Source organism: Aquarana catesbeiana, linkage group LG07, assembly GCF_042186555.1.
Source record: "Aquarana catesbeiana isolate 2022-GZ linkage group LG07, ASM4218655v1, whole genome shotgun sequence".
Lineage (NCBI taxonomy): Eukaryota > Metazoa > Chordata > Amphibia > Anura > Ranidae > Aquarana > Aquarana catesbeiana.
In genome coordinates, this window is record NC_133330.1 from 59,057,136 (window position 1) to 59,082,440 (window position 25,305).

Below are 25,305 nucleotides of genomic sequence, written 5' to 3' on the forward strand. Positions count from 1 at the left end.
ATAGTAAATCACTCCGCCCAGGGCAGCTGCCTCCTTCTGCCCATCCCTAGTACCGGCCCTGACTACAACTAGTAAGATTTGGGGTTTTGTTTTTGTGCAATCAAAGCATGGAACCGAGACATAGTTAAAGTGGCAGTCCACGTAAAAACTAAAATCCCTGCATCTGTAGCCACCAATATTCTAACACTAACCTCTCTAACTCTGTAAAGAAAAAAATAAGTATACAGCGGCGGAATCTCTGCAGAATACAAGTCCTACAATGGGTGTGAAATGAATAGGAAGTGACATCACACATACATATAGAGTTACTATGGGGCGTCCGTTGATGGACGTGTCCTCTGCACCCGCCCACATAGCGAAGCCGTGCCTGACAGGTCAGCGTGGGATCAGAGCTTATGCCGCTGGAGATCGGGTCGGACCGCCTGTGGAAAAGGTATGTATACTGATTTTTTCTTTACAGGGCAAGATAGGTTTAGTGTTAGAATGTCAGTGACTATAGATGCAGGGATTTTAGTTTTTGCATGGACTTCCATTTTAAAGACAATGTTACCCACATCATCTGACACACAGGGGTGAGATTTACAAAAACTAGTGTACACAGAATCTGGTGCAGCTGCACATAGTAACCAATCAGCTTCTATGTTTTACTTTCAAACTCTAATTGAACAAGCTGAAGTTAGAAGTTGATTGGTTACTATGCAGAGCTGCACCAGACTGTGTGGAACTGATTTAGTAAATCTCCTCCATTAAGTCTATTTTTCAAATATCATTTCAGCTTCAATAATGCAAAAAAAAAAAATCTCATTACTGTATATACTCGATTATAAGCCGACCCGATAATAAGCCGAGGCACCTAATTTTACCACAAAAAACTGGGAAAACTTATTGACTTGACTATAAGCCTAGGGTGAGAAATGCGCAGCTACTGTAAGTGGAAAAGAGGGTCAACAATGCTGATTTGCAGCCTCACTATGCCCATTTGCAGCCATAGGTCCCCCAAACTTCAAACTCGGTAGTTAAGGGTTCCTAGATGCCCCCTAGCTGCAGCCAAAATTTGGGGTCTCTGGACCCAAAGGGCCCCGAAATGACATTGCTGCAGATGGACACAGTTGACCGACTTTGGGGCAACGTATCTCGGAACCCCAAATTTGGTGTGCAAACCAAGTGGAACTAGCACTACAATATATCCAAAGCTGGGGTTCCTAGCACCAAGTGGCCCTGAGATACGGGGCCCCAAAGACGGTTTGGAAAATGTCAAGCACTTTTCTGCAGCAGAGAATGACATTTTCTGAACCAACTTTGGGGGCCTCGTATCTCGGGGCCACTTGGTGCTAGGAACCCCAGCTTTGGATATGTTGTAGTGCTAGTTCCACTGGGTTTGCACATCAAATTGGGGGCATTTTCAGCACAAAAAAGGTCTAAAAAACTCGGCTTATACTCGAGTATATGAGTATAAAATGATTCAGAGATCAAGTTCCATCCCCTCATCCCCAAGAGGCACAGTAGTTAGCGTTAGAACTACCGCCTAGCAGCACTAGGGTCATCGGTTCAAATCCCAACCACGGCACTACCTGCCTGGAGTTTGCATGTTGTCCCTGTGCCTGCGTGGGTTTCCTCCCACACTCCAAAGACAAGCTGGTAGGTTAACTAGTTCCTATCTAAACTGGTCCTAGTATGTGTATGTATGAATGAATGAGAGTTAAGTACCTTAGATTGTAAACTCCATGGGGGGAGGGTCTGATGTGAATGTATAATATATATGTAAAAGCACTGCTTAAATTGATGGCGCTATACAAGTACCTGTAATAAATAAAATAAACAAACAAACAGAAAAAATTACCTTTGTGGAGGGGAAAAGGAACAAATTCTATTTTGGGTGTTAAAGAGGAACTCCAGTCTTCCACCATAAAATAAAAAGTCTGCAGTTACAAATACTGTAACTGACTTTTAATATAAAGGACACTTACCTGTCCAGGGATCAAGGATTGTCCTCACCCGAGCCGATTCTTCAATCAGCTTCGGGTGCAAGCTCCGGCATCTTGACTAAGGGAAACCGCCAGTGAAGCCTTGCAACTTCACAGCCGTTTTTCCACTGTGCATGCGAGAGCCACGCTCCCCTTTCAGAATGGTCCTGCAGTCTTCCAGGACCTGTGAGGTGTCCCAGAAGGCTGCTGGAGAAGGAGGGGGGCCTGAACTTCTGGTCAGATCACCACGGCAATCTGACCGAAAGTGGGATTGGGTACCTGTCAAAATCAGGTACCCACTGCCCCCCAAAAAGTGCCAAGTGTGGCAGAAGGGAAGGGGGGGTAAGTAAACAAGAGGAACATCCCCTTTTGGGTGAAGTTCTGCTTCACGGTCTGCTTTAAGTGTCTGAATTGACATTGTAAATTCTGCAGTCCCTGTACAGCAGAGTTTTTTGCTGGGTGATCGAAAAAAAAAAAAAAATGCTACCAAACAGATTTCCCCATCCACACAATCGAGATGGATAGAAGGAATCCTCCTCACTGTGCCATTGTATTCTGACACTGGGACTCCTCCTGTCAGAATACACTGGTCAGTTGCTGCAGCTTGCTGACCGACAAAAGTTTTCCAACAATCCTATACGTCAGAAGTCGAACAGGAACTGCCATACATGAATTCAAAATACTGCCAGTGCCTGGTGAACCGGCTAAATTTTAATCCATCTATTGACCGCTTAAAGTGAGATACTAAAGTCTTGTTTTTTTCGGTAAAAATAACAAACGTCATACTGACCTGCTCTGTGCAGTTGGTTTTGCACAGAGCAGCCCCAATCCTCATCTTCTCGGGTCCCTCATCTGTGCTCCTGGCCCCTCCCTCCAGTTGAGTGCCCCCACAGCAAGCAGCTTGCTATGGGGGCACCCAAGCCACTGCTCTGTCTCCGCCAATGAGGAGGGGAGTCCTGGCCAGCCGAGTCTCTCGTGCAACATCGCTAGATCTAGATGGATCTCAGGTAAGAGGTGGCTGCTGCACACTAAAGGTTTTTTATCTTCGTGCATAGAGATAGATAATGATAGAAAACCTTCTGCCTTTACATCTCCTTTAAAGCGGAGTTCCACCCAAAAGTGGAACTTCCGCTTATTTGTCTCCTCTCCCCCTCCGGTGCCACAATTGGCACCTTTCGAGGGGGAGGGGGGACAGGATACCCATCTTTGACAGGTATCCTGTTCCCATTTGTGTGAGTCCGGCCGCAGCCTGTGACATGACCCCGGGCTCCCTCCGCCTCCCTCCTCCTCTCCCTGTCGCCGGGCCAGTAGGAGAGAGGAGCGGGCCTCGCGCATGTGCAGTAGGGTTCCCGGCGTGAAGTTGTAAGGCTACATTGCCAAGTTCCCTTACCCGCAATGGCGGCGGCAGCACCTGAGAGCTGATGGAAACATCAGCTGCGGTGCCGACATCGCGGGACTCCAGGACAGGTAAGGGTCCTATTGTTAAAAGCCAGCAGCTGCAGTATGTGAAGCTGCTGGCTTTTAATTTTTTTTTTTTTTTGGGGGCGGAACTCTGCTTTAAGTTAAAGAGAAGCAGCACTACAGAGCCAGATAGTTATGCTGCAGTGATAACAATGAGCATGCTGATAGGAGGAGAGAGCAGAGAGATGAGTTCATCAGTCTACTGCTTCTCCTTCTCTCACTATATATTCACAAGCTAGGGATGGGACAATACCTACTTGTATTAACTGTGACAGAGAGAAATCAAGTCTCCTGCCATGCCAGACATGACTGTGCTGTGTGGTAGAGCTGTGTAAATCTCAGGAGTGGATAGACAGTAATACAAATAATTTAGCAGGTAAAATAGTTCCCTTATATGTATGTCATCTGCATATTTAGCAGTTTGCCCGGAGTTTATATTTAATCGAGAATGAATCTAAAACACTCGGGGGTACCTACAGAGCAGGCAGCACAGCTAAGTTGCATGCCCATCCCCCCTTAGTGAGGAAAAAGTGGCCCCATAATTCATTTGGTGACAAGAAATGGTGTTTCCCAGAACTCACAAAGTAATTTAACGAGCGCCGAGGCTGAAGGCTTCAGCATTGTGCAATATGCCTGTTAGTTATGAAAGTAATACCTTAAGGATTTTAATCTCCAGAAGAAGACTATTTTCTCCTTAGCATGCTGCCAATTCACCAGGCATTGATTAAGTGGCACCGGCCTGCGCAGACAGAATGATTACCACAGTTTGCACAAAAATTGATTTAAAAACTTTGCAAAGAGGGGGAAAAAAGGGTATTGTCAAGTACTCCGGATTGATCTGTGGAGTTTAATATATGGATGTTCTGCACATTAAAAACTACACTTGATACATCAGCTTTCGCTGGGAACATTGATAAGTGTTAACGTGACATAATGAAAAGTATAAATCACCCCTAAACCAGAATCGCGCATCTTGTTAGTCATTCGGATAAATAAACACATTTTTTTTTTTTTTTTTAAGATAAATTAAACTGGAGATTCATGGAATCGCTTGTTTCGGACAGTTAAAGGTTTAAAGCTCACGCCATGTTGTTTAAAAAAAAACAAAACAAAAGCTCCAGATCCTCCACACTAAAATATATAGAAGTTAACTAAATTAAGCTAGAAGAAAAAGATTATTGGTGAAAAGGGACCCCCATTTATTGTGCTCTCTGTTTTAAAGTGATATTAAAGGCTACCTTCTTTTTTTTTTCTTTTTTTTATAAAACGGCTCCTTGCAACCATATTGTACAAAAATAATGCTTTGCTCCTCTTCTGGCAGTCCCCAGTGCTGTGGGCTTCTCCCTCCTTTGGGTGCCTCTTGTAGCAAGCCAGGTGCTTGAACACTCCTGTCCAGTCCTGAGCCAGGCTGTGTGCATCCATAGACACAAAGAGCGCCAGTAAGCCATGCCCCTGCCCCCTCCTCACAGGAGTTTGACTGATAGCACCAGAAGCCTAAGGCCGGCGATTCGAATCGTGGCTGGTTCAGTAGGCTGTAGGTACGAAAACAAATACAGTGGAACCTTGGATTACGATCATAATCCGTTCCAGGAGAATGCTTGTAATCCAAAGCACTCGCATATCAAAGTGAGGTTCCCTATAGAAGTCAATGGAAACTAAGATAATTTGTTCCGCATTGACTTTTACATGCAATACCGCATGTGGCCAGAGGTGGAGGGCGCCAGAAAACCTTGGAAATACTCAGGGACAGTTCGGCTGAACTGGGAAAGCCTCGGAAACTGAGTATTTCCGAGTGATTCCGAGTATTTCTGAATGGCTCCGAGCCGTTCCGAGTGTCCCCAGCGCCCCCGCACCTCTGGCCAAATGCGGTACTGCACACCCCATTAGCTTGAATTCTGCTCATTTTGCGAGACAACATTTGCAAGCCGAGCCAGAATTGAAAAAAAAAAAGTTGCTGGTCTTTCAAAACGCTCGGTAACCGCATTACTCGTAAACTAGGTTCCACTGTAGTAAAAATTTGTGCTGTGAGATATAAAGATAAAATAGGAATGAGGCTGCCGGCACATAAGGTAGTATAATAAACCTTAAAATAGAACTCTAATGATAATGCAGCGCCCCTAAAAATTTTGCTGCAAAAAAAAAAAAAAAAATCTAACAACAATCAGTAATATATCCAAAGTAACAAAAAAAAACCTAAAAAAATATATATTTATAGAGTCCCACAGTATCAGAGTGAGAAAAAAAAATTCTGATGGAGAAAATGACTCCTATTCAACACAAGCATCTAAGTCCAGAAAGATAGGTAGCCAACCACCAGCAATAGACAGATTCAAGGCTCACCAGAACAGGAGGCTGCCATTACACAGCAACATATCAGCAAAAATGAATGGAAAATAAGTCAAAAGCCACCTGTTCGATCACCAGCTCCATGTGAATTCAACACTCACCTGAAGCATCAGCTACCATTACAGTAGCTTGAACGGATGGATGCACGAATTCCAACAACAATCAGTGTAGTAACTCACTCTTAAAGGTGACTTCTGGGTGTAGCTATAGATAAATAAAGCTTACCAGGAGCCCAAATGATTTTCTCATGGTGTAGATTTTATTATTCATATATGTAAACAGATATAAAGTAGACAAATAAAAAGTAATGTAAAACCCACATAGGGGGCCACTGTTGACACAGAATCAATCAGCGGCGTGACATCAGCACAAGTGTAAAGGCCCCAATGCGTTTTGTCCAATAGGACGTTGTCAAGGGATCCAACTTGGATACAACCAGCCTGCTGGATTTAGTTGCGATTATCGCTGCTATAGGCGTTAGAATTAATCACTGTCTTCTCCCCCAGCAAAAGGGCGGCTTCCCCCATTGCCCGCCAGGAGAATACGTCTTGGCAGGAGGGATTCTGCCTGTCATCACTGTCTGTGTTTATGGGGAAATCGTGCTAATTTCTTTCCTGCAACCCGTAGTTGCAGGAAAGAAATTTGGACCGTCTATGACCTGCCTAAGTTTCTCCCGTGAAAGCAGGAAGTGAAGGGCGTAGTGTTGGAGCCTGAAACACTGCTGGAGAGGTGACATGAAGCCAAATAACTGTTTAGAGACAGTGGGGGTTAGAAAAGGAAGTGAGGCCTTTTTTCCTTAGAGCCCCTTTCAGACAGACGATCCGATCAGGTCAGTCTGTCAGTTTTTCCAGGTAGACCTGATCAGATGGTCCATGCAACCCTATGGACAGGCGGGTGTAAATGGACTTGTGTCCATTTGTTCCCGCCTACCTCCGGGTCCGATCCAGTTTGCTAAAAAAAAAAAAAAAAAGTGGAAGGGGATCTGTCCTTTTCCATTTAGGCAGGTCAGATCAGAGGGTAGTAGTTTGTAATCGGAAAATGGAGTCTATTTATGCCCGGCCACCCATAGAGCAGAGAGGGCTCTGTTCATGTCCACTCTGCAGAAACTGAGCAGATAAATGTGTAATCCACCTGCTCTGTTGTTCCAATCAGCATCTGATCTAAACAGAAGGTTTACAGTTTAGAACTACCTTAAGGCACCACCTGAACCTTCATTTGAGATATTTAAATCACTGTAAATGTAAAAATACAGCGAATGCTTCTATACACGAGTAAGGTCATGGAGGACAAAGCCAAAAATTCAACACAATGGTGGTCCCTGCACACTGTAGGGTTTATTTTCTCCCCCTCTGCTCTATTTGGTGGCCAGAAGCAAAGTGAAAGAGCCCTGTGTAAACTCTAAGTGGCAACCTAGAGTTAACACGGTGCTGAATATTCTCTTGCCACCCTCATGTGACAGTGCTGGGTGACTGAGCAGCTAATCACCAAAAGCTAACACAGGGCCAAGGATTCTCTTCCAACCCTCATGTGAGAGTGCTGGGTGACCGAGTAGCCAATTACCAAGAGCTTACTCAGGACTAAGGATTCTCCTGCCACCACCATGTGAAAACAATAGGTGACTGAGCAGCCAATCATCAAGTACCAGCACAGTCACGTGAAATAAAGAGGAGCAAATCACATGATTTCCACACACAGAAGTACCAGACATTTCTATTTCCCTCTGGCAGCCAAATGGGGAGGTCAAGAAGTGAAGGGAAAGTAGGTACGTTCAGTAGTTCCAGAAGCCAGTAAAGTGAACCTGTTTCTTTGATTTGACAAAGCTCATGTTGGCTTTCCATATTGAGTGTAAAAGTGTTAGGACTTTTGTCAGGTTCCTAACAGTGTCTGCATACCACTGGGAAAATTCTCCCTTGGTTCTGGTGTGATCACCGCCAGTAAACTCTCAAAAAAGGGACATGGACAACAATATATTTGCTTCTTTTTTTTTTTTTTTTTTTTGGTAGAGCAGATAATGGTCAGAAACACAGCAAAGTTTTTACTGCTCTATCCCCACTGAAGAGATCCCATTACTTCCTGTGTGGTCACTGGGAAAAGAAAGGAGGGCAACAATAAACACCTCATAAATGGTTCTAACCCTTTTCTCTCTAAACTGTAATGTTTTATATTTTCTTTAAAGAAAAATGCTGAAATAAATACTAGGTCAACTACAATCATGGCAATTTCTGAGGCTACTAAAAGCAAATGACCTGATCTCCAAACCCAATCGTCCCAACCTGTGGTTGCCTGGCTTTAAGATCATTGGAAGTCAAGCTAATCCTGCAGTGTATCCCTCAACACAAGTACAGGCATACCCCACTTTTAAGTACACAATGGGGTTTATTTACTAAAGCTGGAAAGTGCAAAATCAGGCTCACTTCTGCACAGAAACCAATGAGCTTCTAACCTCGGCTTGTTCAATTAAGCTTTGGTAATAAAACCTGGAAGCTCATTGGTTTCTATGCAGAAGTGAGCCTGATTTTGCACTTTCCAGCTTTAGTAAATAAACCCCATTGTGTACTTAAAAGTGGGGTATGCTTGCATACACTATTTGACAGTTATGAGACGGTGGAGGGGAGACATAGGCCTACACAGCTCCAAATTTTGGAATTTTTACAATTGGTGTCTTTTCGCAGCTTTGGTAGGTGTTCTGAATACTTCAAAGTTAAATAGTGCTCAAGAGTCTTTTATAAAAAAAATAAATAAATAAAACATTTTTTTCAAGCAGGGGATCATCTAAACTCCTAGACGATCTCCGATGGAAACATGAAATAAAGCATGCAGAGAAGGAGGATAGATCAAAAGAAGTAAAGGGGAAGTCTGACACTGTAGCTGAATACATTTTTCTATTATATCCTCCTGCACAGCGACAGATTTGAAAGTTCTAGAGCTTGATTGCTGTGCCCTGTATGAAAGCTTACTGAAAAATGTAGACTGTATGGGCAGACGTATGTGAACACCCCTCCAAGTTACTGAGTTCAAGTGCTTTTAGTGAAGGATACTGTTAACACTACAGCAAACAAAGACATTTTAGTCAACTTCCAACCTTGTGGCAACATTTTGATGAAGGCTTTTCTCTGTTCTTGCATGACTGTGCCCCTTTGCACAAAGCCATCTTCATAAAGACAAGATCGACAAGGTTGTTTTGGAGAAAGCGGCCTGCACAGAGCCCTGACCTCATCCCTAACAATTTTGGGGTAAACTGGAATGCCAATTGCAATCCAGATTTTTTTTTTATCCAACATCAGTGTTTAAAGTGTTTGTAAAGGCTGAAGGTTTTTACCTTCCTGCATTATATGCACAAAGGTAAAAACTGTTCTCTGTGTAGCAGCCCCCCCGATACTTACCTGAGCCCGATCTTACTCCAGTGATGTGCACAAGAGAGCCATTGGCTCCCGCTGCTGTCAATCACAGCCAGTGAGCCAATGACGAGAGAGAATGGGTGGGACTGAGCCGCGGCTCTGTGTGTGAATGGACATGCAGAGTCGCGGCTTGGGAGCAAGCCTGCTTGGGTGCGCCCATTGCAAGCTGCTTGCTCTAGGCACACTTGGTAAAAGGGATGGTCCAGGAGCGCTGGCGGGGGACCCGAGAAGGGTCAGATCTGGGTTACTCTGTGCAAAAACACTGTACAGGTAAGTATAACATGTTTTTTATTTTTTTATTATTATTTACTTGAAAGAAGAAGTAAACCCTGATGGGTTTTACTTCCTCTTTATTTCCCTGCAAAGGTAAAGCATAATGGGCTAGTATGCACCGCATAGTAGCCCATTACGTGTCACTTACCTGAAAACGAAGCCTGCGATGTCACCGCTGTCTCCACTAGCAGCGAGCGTCCATCTTCACCCCTATTCTTTCCGGGGCTGCGAACTCTGGCTCTGTGACTGGCCGGAGTCCCGTGACGTCACTCCCGCGCGCTTGCTAGTCACGGCATTACCCCCTTTAGAAACAGCACGATCTGCCCTTTCTAAAGTGCACATGTGCCGTAGACATCAGGGCACGGCTTTATTGTAAACATCTCCTAAACCGTGGAGGTTTAGGAGATATTTCCAGCACCTACAGGTAAGCCTTAATATAGGCTTACCTGTAGGTAAAAGTGGTTGTACAGGGTGTACAACCACTTTAATATCATTTTAACCTAGCAAATGCCCTTTTGGTCAAATGGGTACAAATTTCCAGAGGCACACTCCAAAATCTTGTGGAAATTCTTCCCTGAACAGTGAAGGCTGTTAAATCCATGAAAGATAGGGAGGAAACTGGTATTGGAATGGAATTGCCAACAAGTTCATATAGGCGTGACTGTCGAGTGCCCACAAGCTTTTGGCCACTATAAAGCAAGAACAGCTAGACTTTCCTAACCCCTGATGGTTATACACAGTCCTTCTCCGTCCTGTGGTTCGCTCATGTCTTTTCTCGACTATTCTTACCATATGTCAATGATCCAGGGGCTGCAGTCATAGGAACCTTGCTATATTCTCATCATCTCTTCTGAAAGTTTTTAATGATAGTATGAACAACTCTTAGCATCTATGAACTTGCATACAAATCACGATAGCCTCATATATACTCTGCTTGGTATCTTTAAGCAATAACAAAATAATCCAATTTATTGTAACGCTCAGTCCTCCAAGGAAAGAAATCATGACAATTTGGAAAACACAATTAAACAATTGTTCCTTCTCACCTTGTCCTTCCGGAGTCTCACCAAAGGGGTTCACTTCAACCTGAGTGGCATCAACTTTCAGAAAGAGCTCATACAGCTTCTTAATCTGATCGGCGGCCTGTATTTCATTAAACACAATCACACCGCATGGAAAGGATGAGTCTTATATTAAATATAAAATTGTTCCATAACATTCAAAAGCATTACAAATGAGGAATTAAAAAGAGGAAAACTGAGGATAAATTGTACCTCTGATTAACACAAGCGTATAAAAGTCATCAACACAACGCAAGACTGCACTGAAGTGATTATTAGTTCACAAAATTATATACTGATTAATGTCCTGGTAAATCGTAGCGTGATTGCCTGCAAGTTTTAATTAACAAAAATAACATTTTTTTAAAATTATAAGTGTGTTTTGCTAATCATTTAAAAAATAATTTTGAATACTTTTTACCAATAGCATCAGTGAATGTACAGTACTTAATTACATGCAGATTAATGCAGCTAAACTTTTTTTTTTGTTGTTCAATTTAAAATAATGTTTTTATAGGTGGTTCTGTTTGCAGCAGCTGAATACCCTGCCTTCTGAATCATATGGGCAATGCAATGTCCAGAGCCCAGTGTCTATACAAATCTGTGCATGCAACTAGGATTCGGCTAAGCCAAGTTCACATTGACTACCAAAGACCTCAGTACTAGCAATGGTAGCAGCCTTATCATTGGGTAGAGCAAAGTGGACAAAACCAGTAATTCTGTTCAAAGTGTCAGTCCACACAAAAGTGATCAATTTGCTTATATGGAGCCTGGTCAACTACCTGTTTATCAAGATGTCTCCGATACATTCAACAGTAAGGTCTCCTTGCCATAATTCCTAACCATGTGGGATTTTTGGTTGTTACGCTCCATTCACACCATACAGTTGCGCATACGTATTAATGCATGTAGCATGTAGGGGCAGCTCATTTATTTCAATGGGCTGCCCTATGTGCGAGAAATGCACAAAAGAAATCCCTGAGCCTTTTTCAAAGTTGCACCACATCAAGCCGCATGCTGCTGTGGCATGTTGCAAAAATGCATGTGTTAGCAGATGCGTGAGGCTGCCATTAACAATCAATGGCACTGATATGCATCTGTTAAATGGGAGCATGTTTCTGTACATGTCAGGAAAGCATGCAATTTTGAGTGCATTTGCGACATGCAGCAGATGGGAACATAGCCTTACTGTTCACTTTTGTGTGTTCCAACTCTTCCCGTTATATTCTGCATAATATGGAATATATAAAAGTTGAACAGAAGCGTGGGAGCCACTTATAACACAAATTACGTCCCCAAGAAATATAAGAAATGTTCAGGTGGTTTGTCTTCCCAGCAAAATCAATTATCAGTTTTAGGTGGACTGATCCTTTAAACAATACAGCTATGACTGATTGCCCCCAGGATGTGACTGGACAATGGAGAAGCAGCAGCACATTGATGAACTGATCCTTCCAGAGTATTGAACCTCCTTTACCCTGACTGCCAAACAAGACGTTGATATGAAAGAAGATTTTCACTGCATTAACAAAATATGTTTTCCTAATATACTGTATACAAAACAATATTTTTTTTTTAGCTTTAGTCATTCCATGGTTTCTTATATCTATCAGGCCTCCCCCAGTGGAACATTTGTCCACCAGAAAATTCAGGAGACCCTCACATGGACACAGCAGGAGTATATATTTTGTTTTTCTCTTTTTTAAAGGGGTGCTTGTCTTTTCTATTAGTAACAAACTGATCAGGCACTCACCATTTGCTTTTGTTTTTTAACCTTATTTCAGAAAACATAGTATAGTAGCAAAAGAAGATTGAAACCAAAATAAGAAAAGACAATTTTAAAGCCCAACTCCAGGACACTTTAAAATGATCCCTTGCAGTGGGGTTATGTCTGCACTGCAAGGGCTAATTGCTCATTTATGTCTCGGGGACACAGAAAGGAAGGTGCTGCAAGATCTTCTCCTCCAGCATCTTCTCCTCCACATTCCAACAGTCTAAGGTTCTGACATCATCAAGTCAAGATCAGGGTCTATAGCCCTGCACTGGGCGTAATGGTGCCGAGGGACAGTCCACCACCAGGGCATGGGGGAGCCCTACTGCTGGAGGATCAGGTAAGTGAAATTGCTTCTCCTCTTAGACAAAACAAGCCGCTAACCTTTGCAGTGTGGGTGCAGCCTTACTGCAAACATACATTTTCAAATCATTTAATAGCTGGTAGGAGGAACCAGAGTAAGCCATATGGGATACCCCATCTGACACACCCGGAAGTGTTGGATAAAAACAGTGTCAATATTTCTGAAAACAAAAGGAGCTTTGACTCCTCAGCTACTAGACAGGCAAGCATTAAAACATGAATTCAACAATACATAAAAAATGTGTAAAGGTTAACACTGTACATCCTCCTCTCCTCCTTCCCCACTATACTTACCTCTTGTTTTTTGTATGTTTTCACTTTAGGATCAAATCAATACAAGAACAGGAATTGTCACTGTTCACAAACAGGCAAGTAGCAGTTTACTGTGTATTGTTCATCTAATGGATGATTTAATATATCCATGTAAGCCAGGTTTATTACAGAGCCGAGCAAAACTTTATTTTCATTATGTTCGTAAAATCGCTGTATTTTTTGGGGATATTACAGTGGTAGCTACAATTCAGTTGATCACTTCTTCCTTCAAAATAACCTTTATTAAAGTGATAATATCGCCTTGCTGCAAAAGTTGGCTAAAATGAAAAGCATTAAACTTAAAGCGTTAGTCCACCTTTACAGAAAAATGTAAAGGTGAACTAAGACCGGACCCAAGCATCCCCCAGGCAGGAAGCGGGTGAAAGTGCCTAGTATTGAATAGGTTAAAGTCGTTTTTACCATCATGCATTCTCTGCATTAAAACAGAAGTATGGGATTCCTTGTCACTGTCAGTCACTCGCTCTCTGCCCCCCTCGCTCACTGGAGCGCTGGGCTGTGGAGGGGGCGGGAGTAGCCGGTCCAGGCTTTTGGGTGGATTCCGACCATATGGTTGTGATCTTTCGTGAGCCTGGACCAGCTCTGTGACATCAACCGACAGCAGGCTTCAGCCCGCTGTCTGTTGAAAACAGGTCACAGGAGTGCAGAACAAACTACACACCTGTTTTCCACAGGAGAAGTACAACCAAATTAGCTTTGGCTGTACTTCTCCTTTAAGGTAAAAAAAAAACAAAAACGTCTCTGTGCAGCTCCCAATCCCCCCCCCCCCCAAGCCCTCCTTATATTTACCTGAGCCCGGTCTCGATTCGGCGACTGCACTACAGCAGTGGCTCTCTTTTTCTTCTTTTGCTCAGACACAGCAGCAGGAGCCACTGTCTGTCAATCACAGCCAGTAAGGAGGGAGCAGGGCTGAGCCATGAATTGTGAGCAAGCCCTCGGCATAGGGAAGGAGTGTGAAGCACTGGCGGGAGAGCAGAGAAGAGGAGGATCGGAGCTGCTATGTGCAAACCCACTACACAGAGCAGGCAAGTAGGACATGTTTGTTATTTGAAAAAAGTTATGCCTTTACAATCACTTTAAGTATATAATTTTACAATTAGGCCAGCTTTTATCTTTTGCAGCAAGTTGGCATGATCACTTTAATAAAATTATTATCATTGTTATTTTTAAGTACGCTGTTGGTTTATGGTCATCAAAGCAGTGGCGGGCCGTCCATTAGAGGCGCCCGAGCGCCGCCCCCTCTATCCACGGCCGCCACCCCCTATTCATGTGTCCGGCCCCTTTCAGGATACCGGGCACGTGAATTACAGCGGCGGGGGTGTTTTTTATGAAGCACCTGATTAGAGCCAGAGGCTCGAATAGGCTTCAAAACAGGGTGGGCTTGTGGCGCAGAGCATTGCACCAAGAACCCACCTAGGTGTTACAACAGCGAATGAATAAACGCTATTGAAACACTGATCCTCAATCCGGCCCATCAGAAGCAGGTCTGAGACCCATTCTCCGACAGGCCAAAAAGAGAAGAGTCCCAATTGACCGCCAAGAAGGAGGGAGGAAACAGAAGCTGCCGCGATGCCCGTGGGGGGGGGGGGGGGGGGGCATCAAAGGAAGAAGTGATAAGCTGAAATGTAGCTATCACTATAATATCACCAAAAAAAAGAAAAAAAAGAAAGAAAAGAAAAGGATAGCTATTCCGAACATAATGAAAGTAAAGTTTTGCGCAGCTCTGTAATAAACCAGGCATATGTGGATATATTAAATCATCCATTAGGATTAACAATACACAGTAAACTGCTACTTGCCTGTTTGTGAACATTGTGCATATCAATACAAGAACAGAAATTTCCAAAGTGAAAACATACAAAAAAAAAAAAAAAAATTCAAGCACAAAAAGCGAACAAATATAGGAGGGTATGCGGGCAGGCTGGGGGAAACAGAAGCACAGCAGCAGATGTATCCGTCCCCTGGAATGTGTCATCCAACTGCTCGCTCATTCCAATTGTTTAAGGCTGACTTGTTGGGCGTAATAACACTTAAGTTATTGATGTGTTGTGGTTTAAGCACACTCCTGACATGAGATAACAGCTCTCTGATAGAGACGCATCTCCCAACAAGGTTGCTTCATTAGGAAGTCTTACACTGCGGTAACCTGACTTGTGTGCATAATGCAAAAACTGGCAAGCGATACTAGACCAGCAAATAATAGATAAAGCCGACCTATACTAATATGGAACAGTAAAACGATTTTTATTATTTTTTTATGACAGGTTTGTCAAGTTGTTTTGCCCATCTCCTCTGGAGAGAGATCCTATCACTTTCTGTGTATATGAAACTGGAAGTGAACATTTTCTAATGCAGGGATCTCCAAACCCTTCATATAAAGGGCCAGTTTACAGTCAGACCTAACTGGGGCCGGATTGTGGCCAATGGGAGTATCATCAGTGAGAATAAACATGGATTGCTGGTCAGTAGCAGGAGGAATAGTGCCACATTGGTATCAGCGGGAGAAATAGTGCCACGTGGTTGGTGTCAGTGAGAGGAATAGTGCCCCATGGTTGGTGTCAGTGGGAGGAATAGTGCCCCATGGTTGGTGTCAGTGGGAGGAATAGTGCCCCATGGTTGGTGTCAGTGGGAGCAGTAGTGCCCCATGGTTGGAGTCAGTGGGAGTAGTGCCCCATGGTTGGTGTCAGTGGGAGTAGTGCCCCATGGTTGATGTCAGTGGGAGGAGTAGTGCCCCATGGTTGGTGTCAGTGGGAGGAATAGTGCCCCATGGTTGATATCGGTGGGAGGAAAAGTGCCCCATCATTGGTATCAGTGGGAAGAAAAGTGCCCCATCATTGGTATCAGTGGGAGGAAAAGTGCCCCATCATTGGTATCAGTGGGAAGAAAAGTGCCCCATCATTGGCATCAGTGGGAGGAAAAGTGCCCCATCATTGGTATCAGTGGGAAGAAAAGTGCCCCATCATTGGCATCAGTGGGAGGAAAAGTGCCCCATCATTGGTATCAGTGGGAGGAAAAGTGCCCCATCATTGGTATCAGTGGGAGGAAAAGTGCCCCATGGTTGATATCAGTGGGAGGAAAAGTGCCCCATCATTGGCATCAGTGGGAGGAAAAGTGCCCCATCATTTGTATCAGTGGGAGGAAAAGTGCCCCATTATTGGTATCAGTGGGAGGAAAAGTGCCCCATTATTGGTATCAGTGGGAGGAAAAGTGCCCCACTTTAGCTAACGTGTTTCACAGCCTTACTGGTGTTTAGTCATAGCTATGGTGCTATGACTAAGCACCAGTAGGGGGGGTGAAACATGTTAACAAAGGCTGATATTTATGTCTCCATTTGCTGTACTGTTTTTTATACCAATAAAGGGGATTGCATTGGAGTACAGCTGTCTGGAATTTTTCATTTGCACAGCTACTGCAAAGCCAGCACCCTTTCCACGTGCAGGGGAGGTGTAGTAGTAGGATTGCCACCTAGAGCAGTATATCATCTGTATGTGTATGACTACCTTAAAGTGATACTAAAGGTTTGTTTTTTATTTTCTAAATATGTTCCTTTAAGGTAGTGTACTGTTGGTTCACCTATCTTTTCCTTTGTTTTCCTTTGTAAATGCTTTTTTTCTGTGTGTGAATTTTCAACTTCCTGTTCCTCCTCTAGAAGCTTGCCCCCATCATCCGAGCCGTTCTGGCTGGGGGTTAGTCAGCATGCTCGCCCCCTCCCTTGGGACTACATCCCTGCGGGGAGATGCTGTGTGCGTTCACAGGCACAGGAGGGCAGGGGAGCCGCGGGCGTGTCGAAGGCGCTGTAGCTCCGCCTCCCGTGCCTACCTATTGTAATCTGAAGGACCATCTCAGCACAGCCCCGCCTTTACTCCGCCCTACTCTGCCCCATTTTTTGCTGTATTGGAAGTGTGGCTCAGGTTTGTCGTCACACGGCGAAAAGGCAGCACTGCGCATGCGCGATGCCGCTAAGCATCAAGGGAACTGTAGTTTCTTTGAAGTCGTGACGTTGCTGCAGGGAGCACGCTCGAAAACCCGGAAGTTGAGGAAAACATACAGAGAGGAAAGGAGGAAGTGCGGATAAAGCCTATTTATCTAACAGGTAAATAAAAAATTTCAGCAGAAATAACAGCTAGATTCATGATATATAGCATATAGAACAGATATTGCCAAAAAAATTTTTTAGCTTTACAACCCTTTTAAGTTATATCAAATCATCCTAGATGGCACCTCTCAACTCTCCATCTTTCTTACCTGTTGCCGAAGAGGTCCTTTAAATCCCAAATTGTCTGCCATCTTCAATGCCTGGCTGTCTTTTATTCCTTCAAATATGTCTATTTCCTCCTTATAAAACAAAAAGAAAGACAAAAGGGAAGTAACGGTTAAACCAGACGAGAAAGTCATTATGCAAAATGAAAAAAAAAAAACATTTAAGTCAGCGATAAATGAAAAATTAATATGCACCCCAGTGCCAAGATTTCAAAGTTGTAACAGGTGCCTGAAGGGTACATTATAATTATGTCACCAGGCTTTGAAGGAAGTCCTTCCACAACAAGACGGTGGCACAGCGACAAGACAATCTGACACCGCTTTTCACTTCTAATTACTGGGCAGATGGCTTTGACAAACATTAAGCTGCTAATTTTTCTGACAGGCTCCGGAATCTTATTGCTGTGCCGATGCCACGACCCAGCCGTGTTATTACAAAATATGCTTTGGGGAGAGGTCTTTGTTTTGGCTTTGAAAAACATTCATTGTTACGTTTCATTCCAAGAAAAATGTGTTCTAAGGGGCAATCTGTAAACTAGAAATGAACTGATGGAATGTCTGGAAGGGAACGCTTCTGATCATCCAATCAATTTACAAAGTACAGAAAAAGAATCGGAGTGCCAAGGTCCTGACAAGCAAAAGGAACATTTCAGTCAAAATGGAATATTAAAGTATTGTCAAAACTTTTTTTTTTTTTAAAGAGTGTCTAAACTGAAAAACAAAAAAAAAACTGTAATACTGTAAAATAGTGTGCACAAGTTTTAGGCAGGTGTGAAAATATGCAGTACATTATTAATGCTTTCAGAAATAAAAGTGTTAGTGCCGGTTCACACTGGGACGACTTGTCAGGCGACTTAGCCGCCTGACAAGTAGCGTCCCGTTCTGTACAATGGAACCACTCTAATCGGAGCAACACAACACTTAGAAAAAGGTTCCTGTACGACTTTGGGGGCGACTTGAGTGTGAACCGACACTTAATAGTTTATGTTTATCAATTAACAAAATGGAATGTAAACAGAAGACAAATCCAAATCAAATCATTTTGTGTGATCACCCTTTGCCTTCAAAACAGCCTCAATTCTTCTAGGTACACTTGCACACAGTTTTTGAAGGATCTAGGCAGGTAGGTTGTTCCAAACTTAGAGAAGTAACCACAGATCCTCTGTGGATGTAGGCTGCCTTAAATCCTTCTGTCTCTTCATGTAATCCCAGACAGACCCCAGACTTAAGCTCAGGGCTCTGTGGGGGCCAAGACATCACTTCCAGAACTTGTTCTTCTTTATGCTGTAGATAGTTCTTAATGACGGTATATTTGGGGTCGCTGTCCTGCAGCAGAATAAATTTGGGGCATGGCATGATGGATTGGTATCTGCCTGTATTTCTCAGCATTGAGGACACCATTGATCCTGACCAAATCTCCAACTCCTGTTGCAGAAATGCAGCCCCAAACTTGCAAAGCTCCTCTACTATGCTTCATTGTTGCCTGCAGACACTCATTATTGTACCGCTCTCCAGCCCTCTGAAGAACAAACTGCTTCCTGCTACAGCCAAATATTTTACATTTTGACTCAGTCCAGAGCACATACTGCATATTTCTGCACCCCAGTTCCTACGTTTACGCGCATAGTTGAGTCGCTTGGCCTTGTTTCCACATCGGTGGTATGGATTTTGGCTGCAATTCTTCCATGAAGACCACTTTTGGCCAGACTTCTCTGGACAGTAGATGGGTCCCACTGGTTTCCTCCAGTTTGGGGCTGATGGCACTGCTGGACATCCTCTGATGTCCAAGTAAGCAAGATGCGTCTTTCATCTGCTGCATTAGGTTTCCTTGGCCAACCACGGCATCTATGATTCCTCAACGTTGCCTGATCAATGGTGTTCTCAATGCTGAGAAATACAGGCAGATATTTATCCATCCTACCATACCATCAGGAGGTGTGTGATTGGCCCCAAATTTATTCTGCAGTAGGACAACGATCCCAAACATACAGCCAATGGGGTTTATTTACTCAAGGCAAATCCACTGTGCACTGCAAGTGCACTTGGAAGTGCGGTCGCTGAAGATCTGAGGGGGACATGGAAAATAAAAAACAGCATTTTTGCTTGCACATGATTGGATAGAAATCAGCAGAGCTTCCCTTAATTTAAGATCTTCGCCTCAGATCTACAGCGACTGCACTTCCAAGTGCACTTGTAGTGCACAGTGAATTTGCCTTTAGTAAATCAACCCTAATGTCATTAAGAACCATCTTCAGCGTAAAGAAGAACAAGGATTCCTGGAAGTGATGGTTTGGCCCTCACAGAGCCTTATCTCAACATCATCGACTCGGTCTGGGATTACATGAAGAGACAGAAGGATTTAAGATGGCCTACATCCACAGAAAATCTGTGGTTACTTCTCCAAAACGTTTGAAATAACCTACCTACCGAGGTCCTTCAAAAACTGTGTGCACAAGCACTGTGTGTACCTGGAAGAATTGGTGAAGCTTTTGAAGGCAATGGGTGGTCACACCAAATATTAATTTGATTTAAATTTTTCTTCTGTTTGCTCACTTTGAATTTTGTAAATTGAAAAAAAATAAACAAACAATTAAAATATATATTTATAATATATATTTTTGAAAGCATTCTTAATTTACAGCACTTCTTCACAGCTGCCTAAAACTTTTGCACAGTACTATATATTGCAGCTTACTAGCCCTTAGATGAAGTGCCTATATCAGTTTTATTCTGTTCAGGTTTTTTTCTCTTTTATTTTTAACCGGTAATCCTGTGGATAAAACACTATCCGCACTAGCTCACTCCCCCATTGTATCTAGGAAGGTAACCATAGTAGCCACTTTAAACATGTCTGTTTATGTTCAGTTTCAATACATGTGGGAAATATGTAGTTTACACATAAAAGATAAGACTGACTTGGTTCATCTCGCAGGAAGTGACAAGGACACAATCTCTGGCAAGATCAGCAGGTAATTTTAGTAAAATGGATTTAACCAAGTATAAGAGATCTTATTCACATACACCCACTCCCCATAACAGAACCATTTTAGAGGGAGAAGTAGAAATGGGAGTTTTAAGGTGCAAATTAATCAGATTGAGAACAAAATCTAATTTATAAATTGTATTTAATATACATCATAGTGCTCTGGAGTTGTGCTTACATTTGGGGTGAGAGTCCATTCATCAGATAGCTTACAATATATACATATGATTGTATTTTTGTAACGTACTTATATAGTTTTTATAGACCTCATGTATTGTATACCTCTGTATGTATTGTGTTTAAAAATAATTGTTGCACTTTTTTGCCTATTCAATTGTTTGTTTTGTTTATTTAAAATAACAAAAACATTTTTTTGTTTATTCATAGTGATACTGTACATAAAGTCTTGCAAAAGCTCCTGAGGAAGCCATGACTGTGGCGAAACATGTAGAGTCAAAAAACTTTTGTACAACGACCGTAAGATATTCTTTCATGTTGGTTTTAATATAAAATATTTTAAATGATGTATATTAAATAAAATGTATAAATTCGCTTTTGTTCTCAATCTGATTCATTTGCACCTTAAAACCCCCATTTCTACTTCTCCATCTGAAAGGTAATTTTAGGATCTGTTAAAAAAGTTCTTAGTCTGAAGAATGCAGTCAAAACATTTAAAACAAAACTAAACCCTCTTATTCTTTACAGCCAAGAAAGCTGCCATCTTAGCCTTTGCTTGATCAGCAGTTGCCGTTATTATTATTAATTAATTTTTAAGAAGGGTTTAGATATTCTTCAAAGTAGGGAGTGGAATCTTTGGTTTGAATTTCGGCCAGGACACTATGTGCATGGAGTTTGCATGTTTTATCTGCGCATGTGTGGATTTCCTCTGGGTACTCCGGTTACCCACCTCGTGCAACCCTCCAAATTCATGCTAGTAGGTCGATTGGCTCTGATCTATATTGGCCCTAGTATGTGTGAGCAAACTGGCTCTGCACATGTGTTAATACATCCTGCATGCCAGTCCCAAGACAGGCAGTTATAAGAGTTGAGTCAAAACCTGGCAACCTACCTCGTTAAAAAAAAAAAAAAAATGTAAATAAAATTCTATGGAAAAAGGCCCTCAAGTGTATTAAGCATGGTTCCCAGTCAGTTGGCATACAGAATTGCCAAGAATCAGATATGAATGAACAGATATATACACACATACATTCTTTAAAAGGGATTGTAAATCTTTTTAAACGTGTCATACTTTCACCTGTTCTGTACAATAGTTTTCCACAGAGCAGCTCTGATCCTTCTCTTCTTGGGTCCCCCACTGGTGCTCCTGGCTCCTCCTCTTCAGCAAGTGCCTCCACTGGAAGTCACTTCCTAGGGGGCACTCATGCAGGCTCAATCCAAAGCTGCACTGCTTAGATCTATAGACACAGAAAGGACAGCCCTGCCACCTGCTCACTCCCCACAGAATTTGACTGACAGCAGCAAGAGCCAATGGCTGCCCTGTGAGGAGGGAGAGCGCAGAAAGATCCGCTGCTCTGGGACACAGTGCTGGATCAAGATCAGGCTCAGATAAGTATGAGGGGCTGTTGGGGGAGGGGGGGTTGGAATCCTGCAGCACAGAAGGGTTTTTACCTTAATGCAGAGAATGCATCCTTAAAGTGGTTGTAAAGGCAGTTTTTTTTTATCTTAATGCATTCTATGCATTAAAATAAAAAGCCTTCTGTGTGCAGCAGCCCCACCCTCTAATACTTACCAGAGGGCCATCCAGATCCAGCAATGTTGCACGAGATACTTGGCTGTTCAGGACTCCCCTCCTCATTGGCTAAGACAGCAGCGTGGCACCATTGGCTCCTGCTGTTGTGAAAATCAGTGAGCCAATGAGGAGAGGAGGGGGCAGGGCCAGGCTGCGGCTCCGTGTCTGAATGGACACAGGGAGCTGTGGCTTTGCTCAGGTGCCCCCATAGCAAGCTACTTGCAGTGGGGGGCACTCGGCAGGAGTAGGGGCCAGGAGCACCAAAGAGGGACCCGAGAAGAGTAGGATCTGGGCTGTTCTGGGCAAAACCACTGCACAGAGGAGGTAAGTACGACAAGGGGGGGAAAAAACATGAGACTTTAGTATCACTTTAAGCCTTTAGAACCACTTTAAAAGTAGATAGCAGCACAGCGATGTAATGGTTGTAGTGGTTAGCACATCCACCTAGCAGCAAATCCCGCTGGTTCAAATCCCGACCACGACACCATCTGCCTGGAGTTTGCATGTTCTCCCTGTGCCTGCGTGGGTTTCCTCCGGGTACTCCGGTTTCCTCCCACACTCCAAAAGACATGCTGGTAGGTTAATTAGATCCTGTAAAAAAAAAAAAATTGGCCAAATATGTGCATGTGTTTGTAAGCGCGTCTGGACCCCTTGGGGCAAAGGGCCGCGCTATACCGCAGATGCACACTGGGGGCAAAAAGCCCCCTATGGCGATTCAGTTTACATAGGTAGCGCTATACAAGTCACTCATTCATTCAGCACTTTTTTATACTCCAATGAATGGCTCTGTGTTTGTGTACAGCTAGAGAACTGACCACGGGCTGCACTTGACACCCTATGCCAACTAAGTTCACCCCCACTGTCCCACATGCTCAATACTACAGGAATCAACATTAAAGTCCTGACAGCGATTCTAACTCCTCTCTACCCTTCTTTTTAAAAAAAAAAAAAAAAAAGTGACTTAGGTTATCGCTGGAAAACTTCTGCTAACATCCTATTCTGGTGAAGTGAGGAAAATCCTCTGATCTATCTCCGCTCTCCCCTAAACCCAGTATTAGCAGAGACAAGCAGCTCATCAGCCGAAACCTTTTCAGCCACATGGATCTCCTGCAATGCCAGACTTCTGATACTGTCCGCTGCGATATCACTTTGTAAAAAAAAAGATCTTTACAACGATTCCACCAAGTGCTTAAAAGTATCAGAACATAACCTGGTTTTATTAATAAAACACTTGACTGGTGTGCCCATTTCTCTGGTATCCTGCAGTGCTTTGCTTTTAAGATTTTTCTTCGCTTCTTTGCTTAACAACCATGCTCACAGTAATCCCTCATTAACCCCTCCAGATATTTTCAATATAAGAGTCTGAAAAAGACCCATCATAAATATATGTTAAATATATATGGGACTTTCAGAGGGGTTAAAGGAGTGCATGTGTATAATATATATATATATATATATATATATATTTCTGCAGATAAGCAAGTAACAGCTTACGACTACTTAATTGCATAGCTTAGTGTTTTATACTGTACAGCTTATTTTGTCTGGAGTTTTAGTTAAACTTGTTAAAAAAACAGTTGTTACTAAGAATGTGTACATGTGACAATTTAAAGCATCATTCCCTTCAAAAAGGATAGCACCATTTTTGTCCCGGCATAATATCGGGTCAGCATCTACTTCCTGCCCATGGAGCAGGAACCGGCCAAGATTCAAACCATTGATGGTCAGGCTGAATGTACCAGGATGATCAAACAAACTTGAGTACAACCAGCCTGCCCGATTCCTTTGAGATTATCGCAAGCGGCTGATATAGCCACTAGTGATAATAACGGTCTTCTCCTGGTGGGACAGGAAGACAATGGCCCGGAAAGTCAAGATTCCCGGATCAACCCTGTTTGTGTTGATGGGGGAAATCAAGCAAAATTCTTTGCCTCAACCCATGCAGGAAAGAAATTTGCTCCTTGTATGGCCAGCCTTAGTTATATTCACAAAGGTCTGACACAGATCAGCCCCTTAACTTGTGACTTGCAGTTACAAAGTTGCAGTCTGGTCACTGGGGGAGAGGAGACTAGAGAAATGCTCTCTCTAGGCTGCAGCAGACGGACATCTCAACCTGAGCAAAGTCACTTGACTTAAAGGATATTATAGACCACAGTACTTGTGCTGTGTCACTTGGCCAACTGTATCCCCTGAAATACCTGGCTGATCCTGCCCTCTCCTCTGTAAACTGAACACGGTTTATCATGGCTGCTGAGTCCCGACACTGTGGTCAGTTTACCTGCCTCCATCGTACATGGCTCTCCTCTGTTCTCTCGCCCCTGTCCTCTCCCCCCTTCCTGCCTGTCAGCCAGGCCCCCCCCCCGCTGCTGAAATTGTTTGGATTTTCATATAATCCTCTGTGGTTAATAATGTGCCTGTGTACCCCTGTGTGTGTGTTATAAAAAAAAATGCATTTCTATACCTGGATTTCAGAGCGCCGCTCACGTGACCAGCCGCCTCTCTCCTCCTCCTGGCTGAGGTCAGCAGGGATTCTGTAGCGGTTAGATCGGAAGAGGGGAGAGGCGGCCAGTCACGTGAGCGCCAAGTGGCGCTCTGAAATCAGGTATAGAACTGCATTTTTTCTTATAAAACACACACACAGCATAATTAAACAGAGGATTGTGTGGAGACAGAGTGGCTGGCTTAACCACTAAGATGTTTCACCTTAATGCATGAAAAACCTGTGCTGCAGATCCCACAGCCCACTCTTAACACTCGCCTGGGCCCGATCTAAACGTGCGATGTGCATGAGATCAGCAGTTCTTGCCGCTGTCTCCCTCCTCTCTAGGCAGATTGATCAAATGCTGTGCTGAGCAAGCGGGGGGTGGGGCTGAGACATCCGCTTTGTGTCAATAGATGCAGACAGGGCGGCCCTGGAGCAAGTCTGCACAGGTGCCCCCAGGGAAAGCAGCTTTCCATGTGGGCACTTGCCAAAGAGAAGGAGCCTGAGTGCTAGCGGGGGACCTCAGAAGAAAAGGCTTGGGGCTGCTTTGTGCAAAACCACTGCACAGAGCAGGTAAGTACACCAGGTTTGTTATTTTAATTACAGGTTTAATGGCTCTTTAAATACAGAGACTGTACAGTACATTACAACATGTCAGAAATGCATTCATGTGTAGGTTTATGAAATGTCCAAATAAAATTTTACTCACTCTTTGGTTTGGAAGTGCATGCACATTATGTGGTAACTACCAGACAAAGCTGAAATAATGGCAATAATTCCAAAAGGAATAACTGCTACTCCCTAGCCACCATCACCTAACACCTGCCATAGACATATGATTGTTAGTGACCCTGTTTTGCCAT

At 43.4% G+C, this 25,305-nt stretch overlaps 1 protein-coding gene across 1 annotated transcript in view; it reads right to left on the bottom strand.

Moving 5' to 3' along the window:
* Window positions 1-25,305, bottom strand: part of SUCLG2 (succinate-CoA ligase GDP-forming subunit beta) — a 371,194-nt gene that overhangs the window by 232,029 nt on the left and 113,860 nt on the right. The window contains exons 6-7 of the mRNA XM_073592203.1: window positions 17,213-17,302; window positions 10,489-10,585 (exon numbers count right to left, since the gene is read on the bottom strand). Coding sequence (XP_073448304.1) covers window positions 10,489-10,585; window positions 17,213-17,302 — 187 coding nt within the window. The remainder of the gene's footprint in view (window positions 1-10,488; window positions 10,586-17,212; window positions 17,303-25,305) is intronic.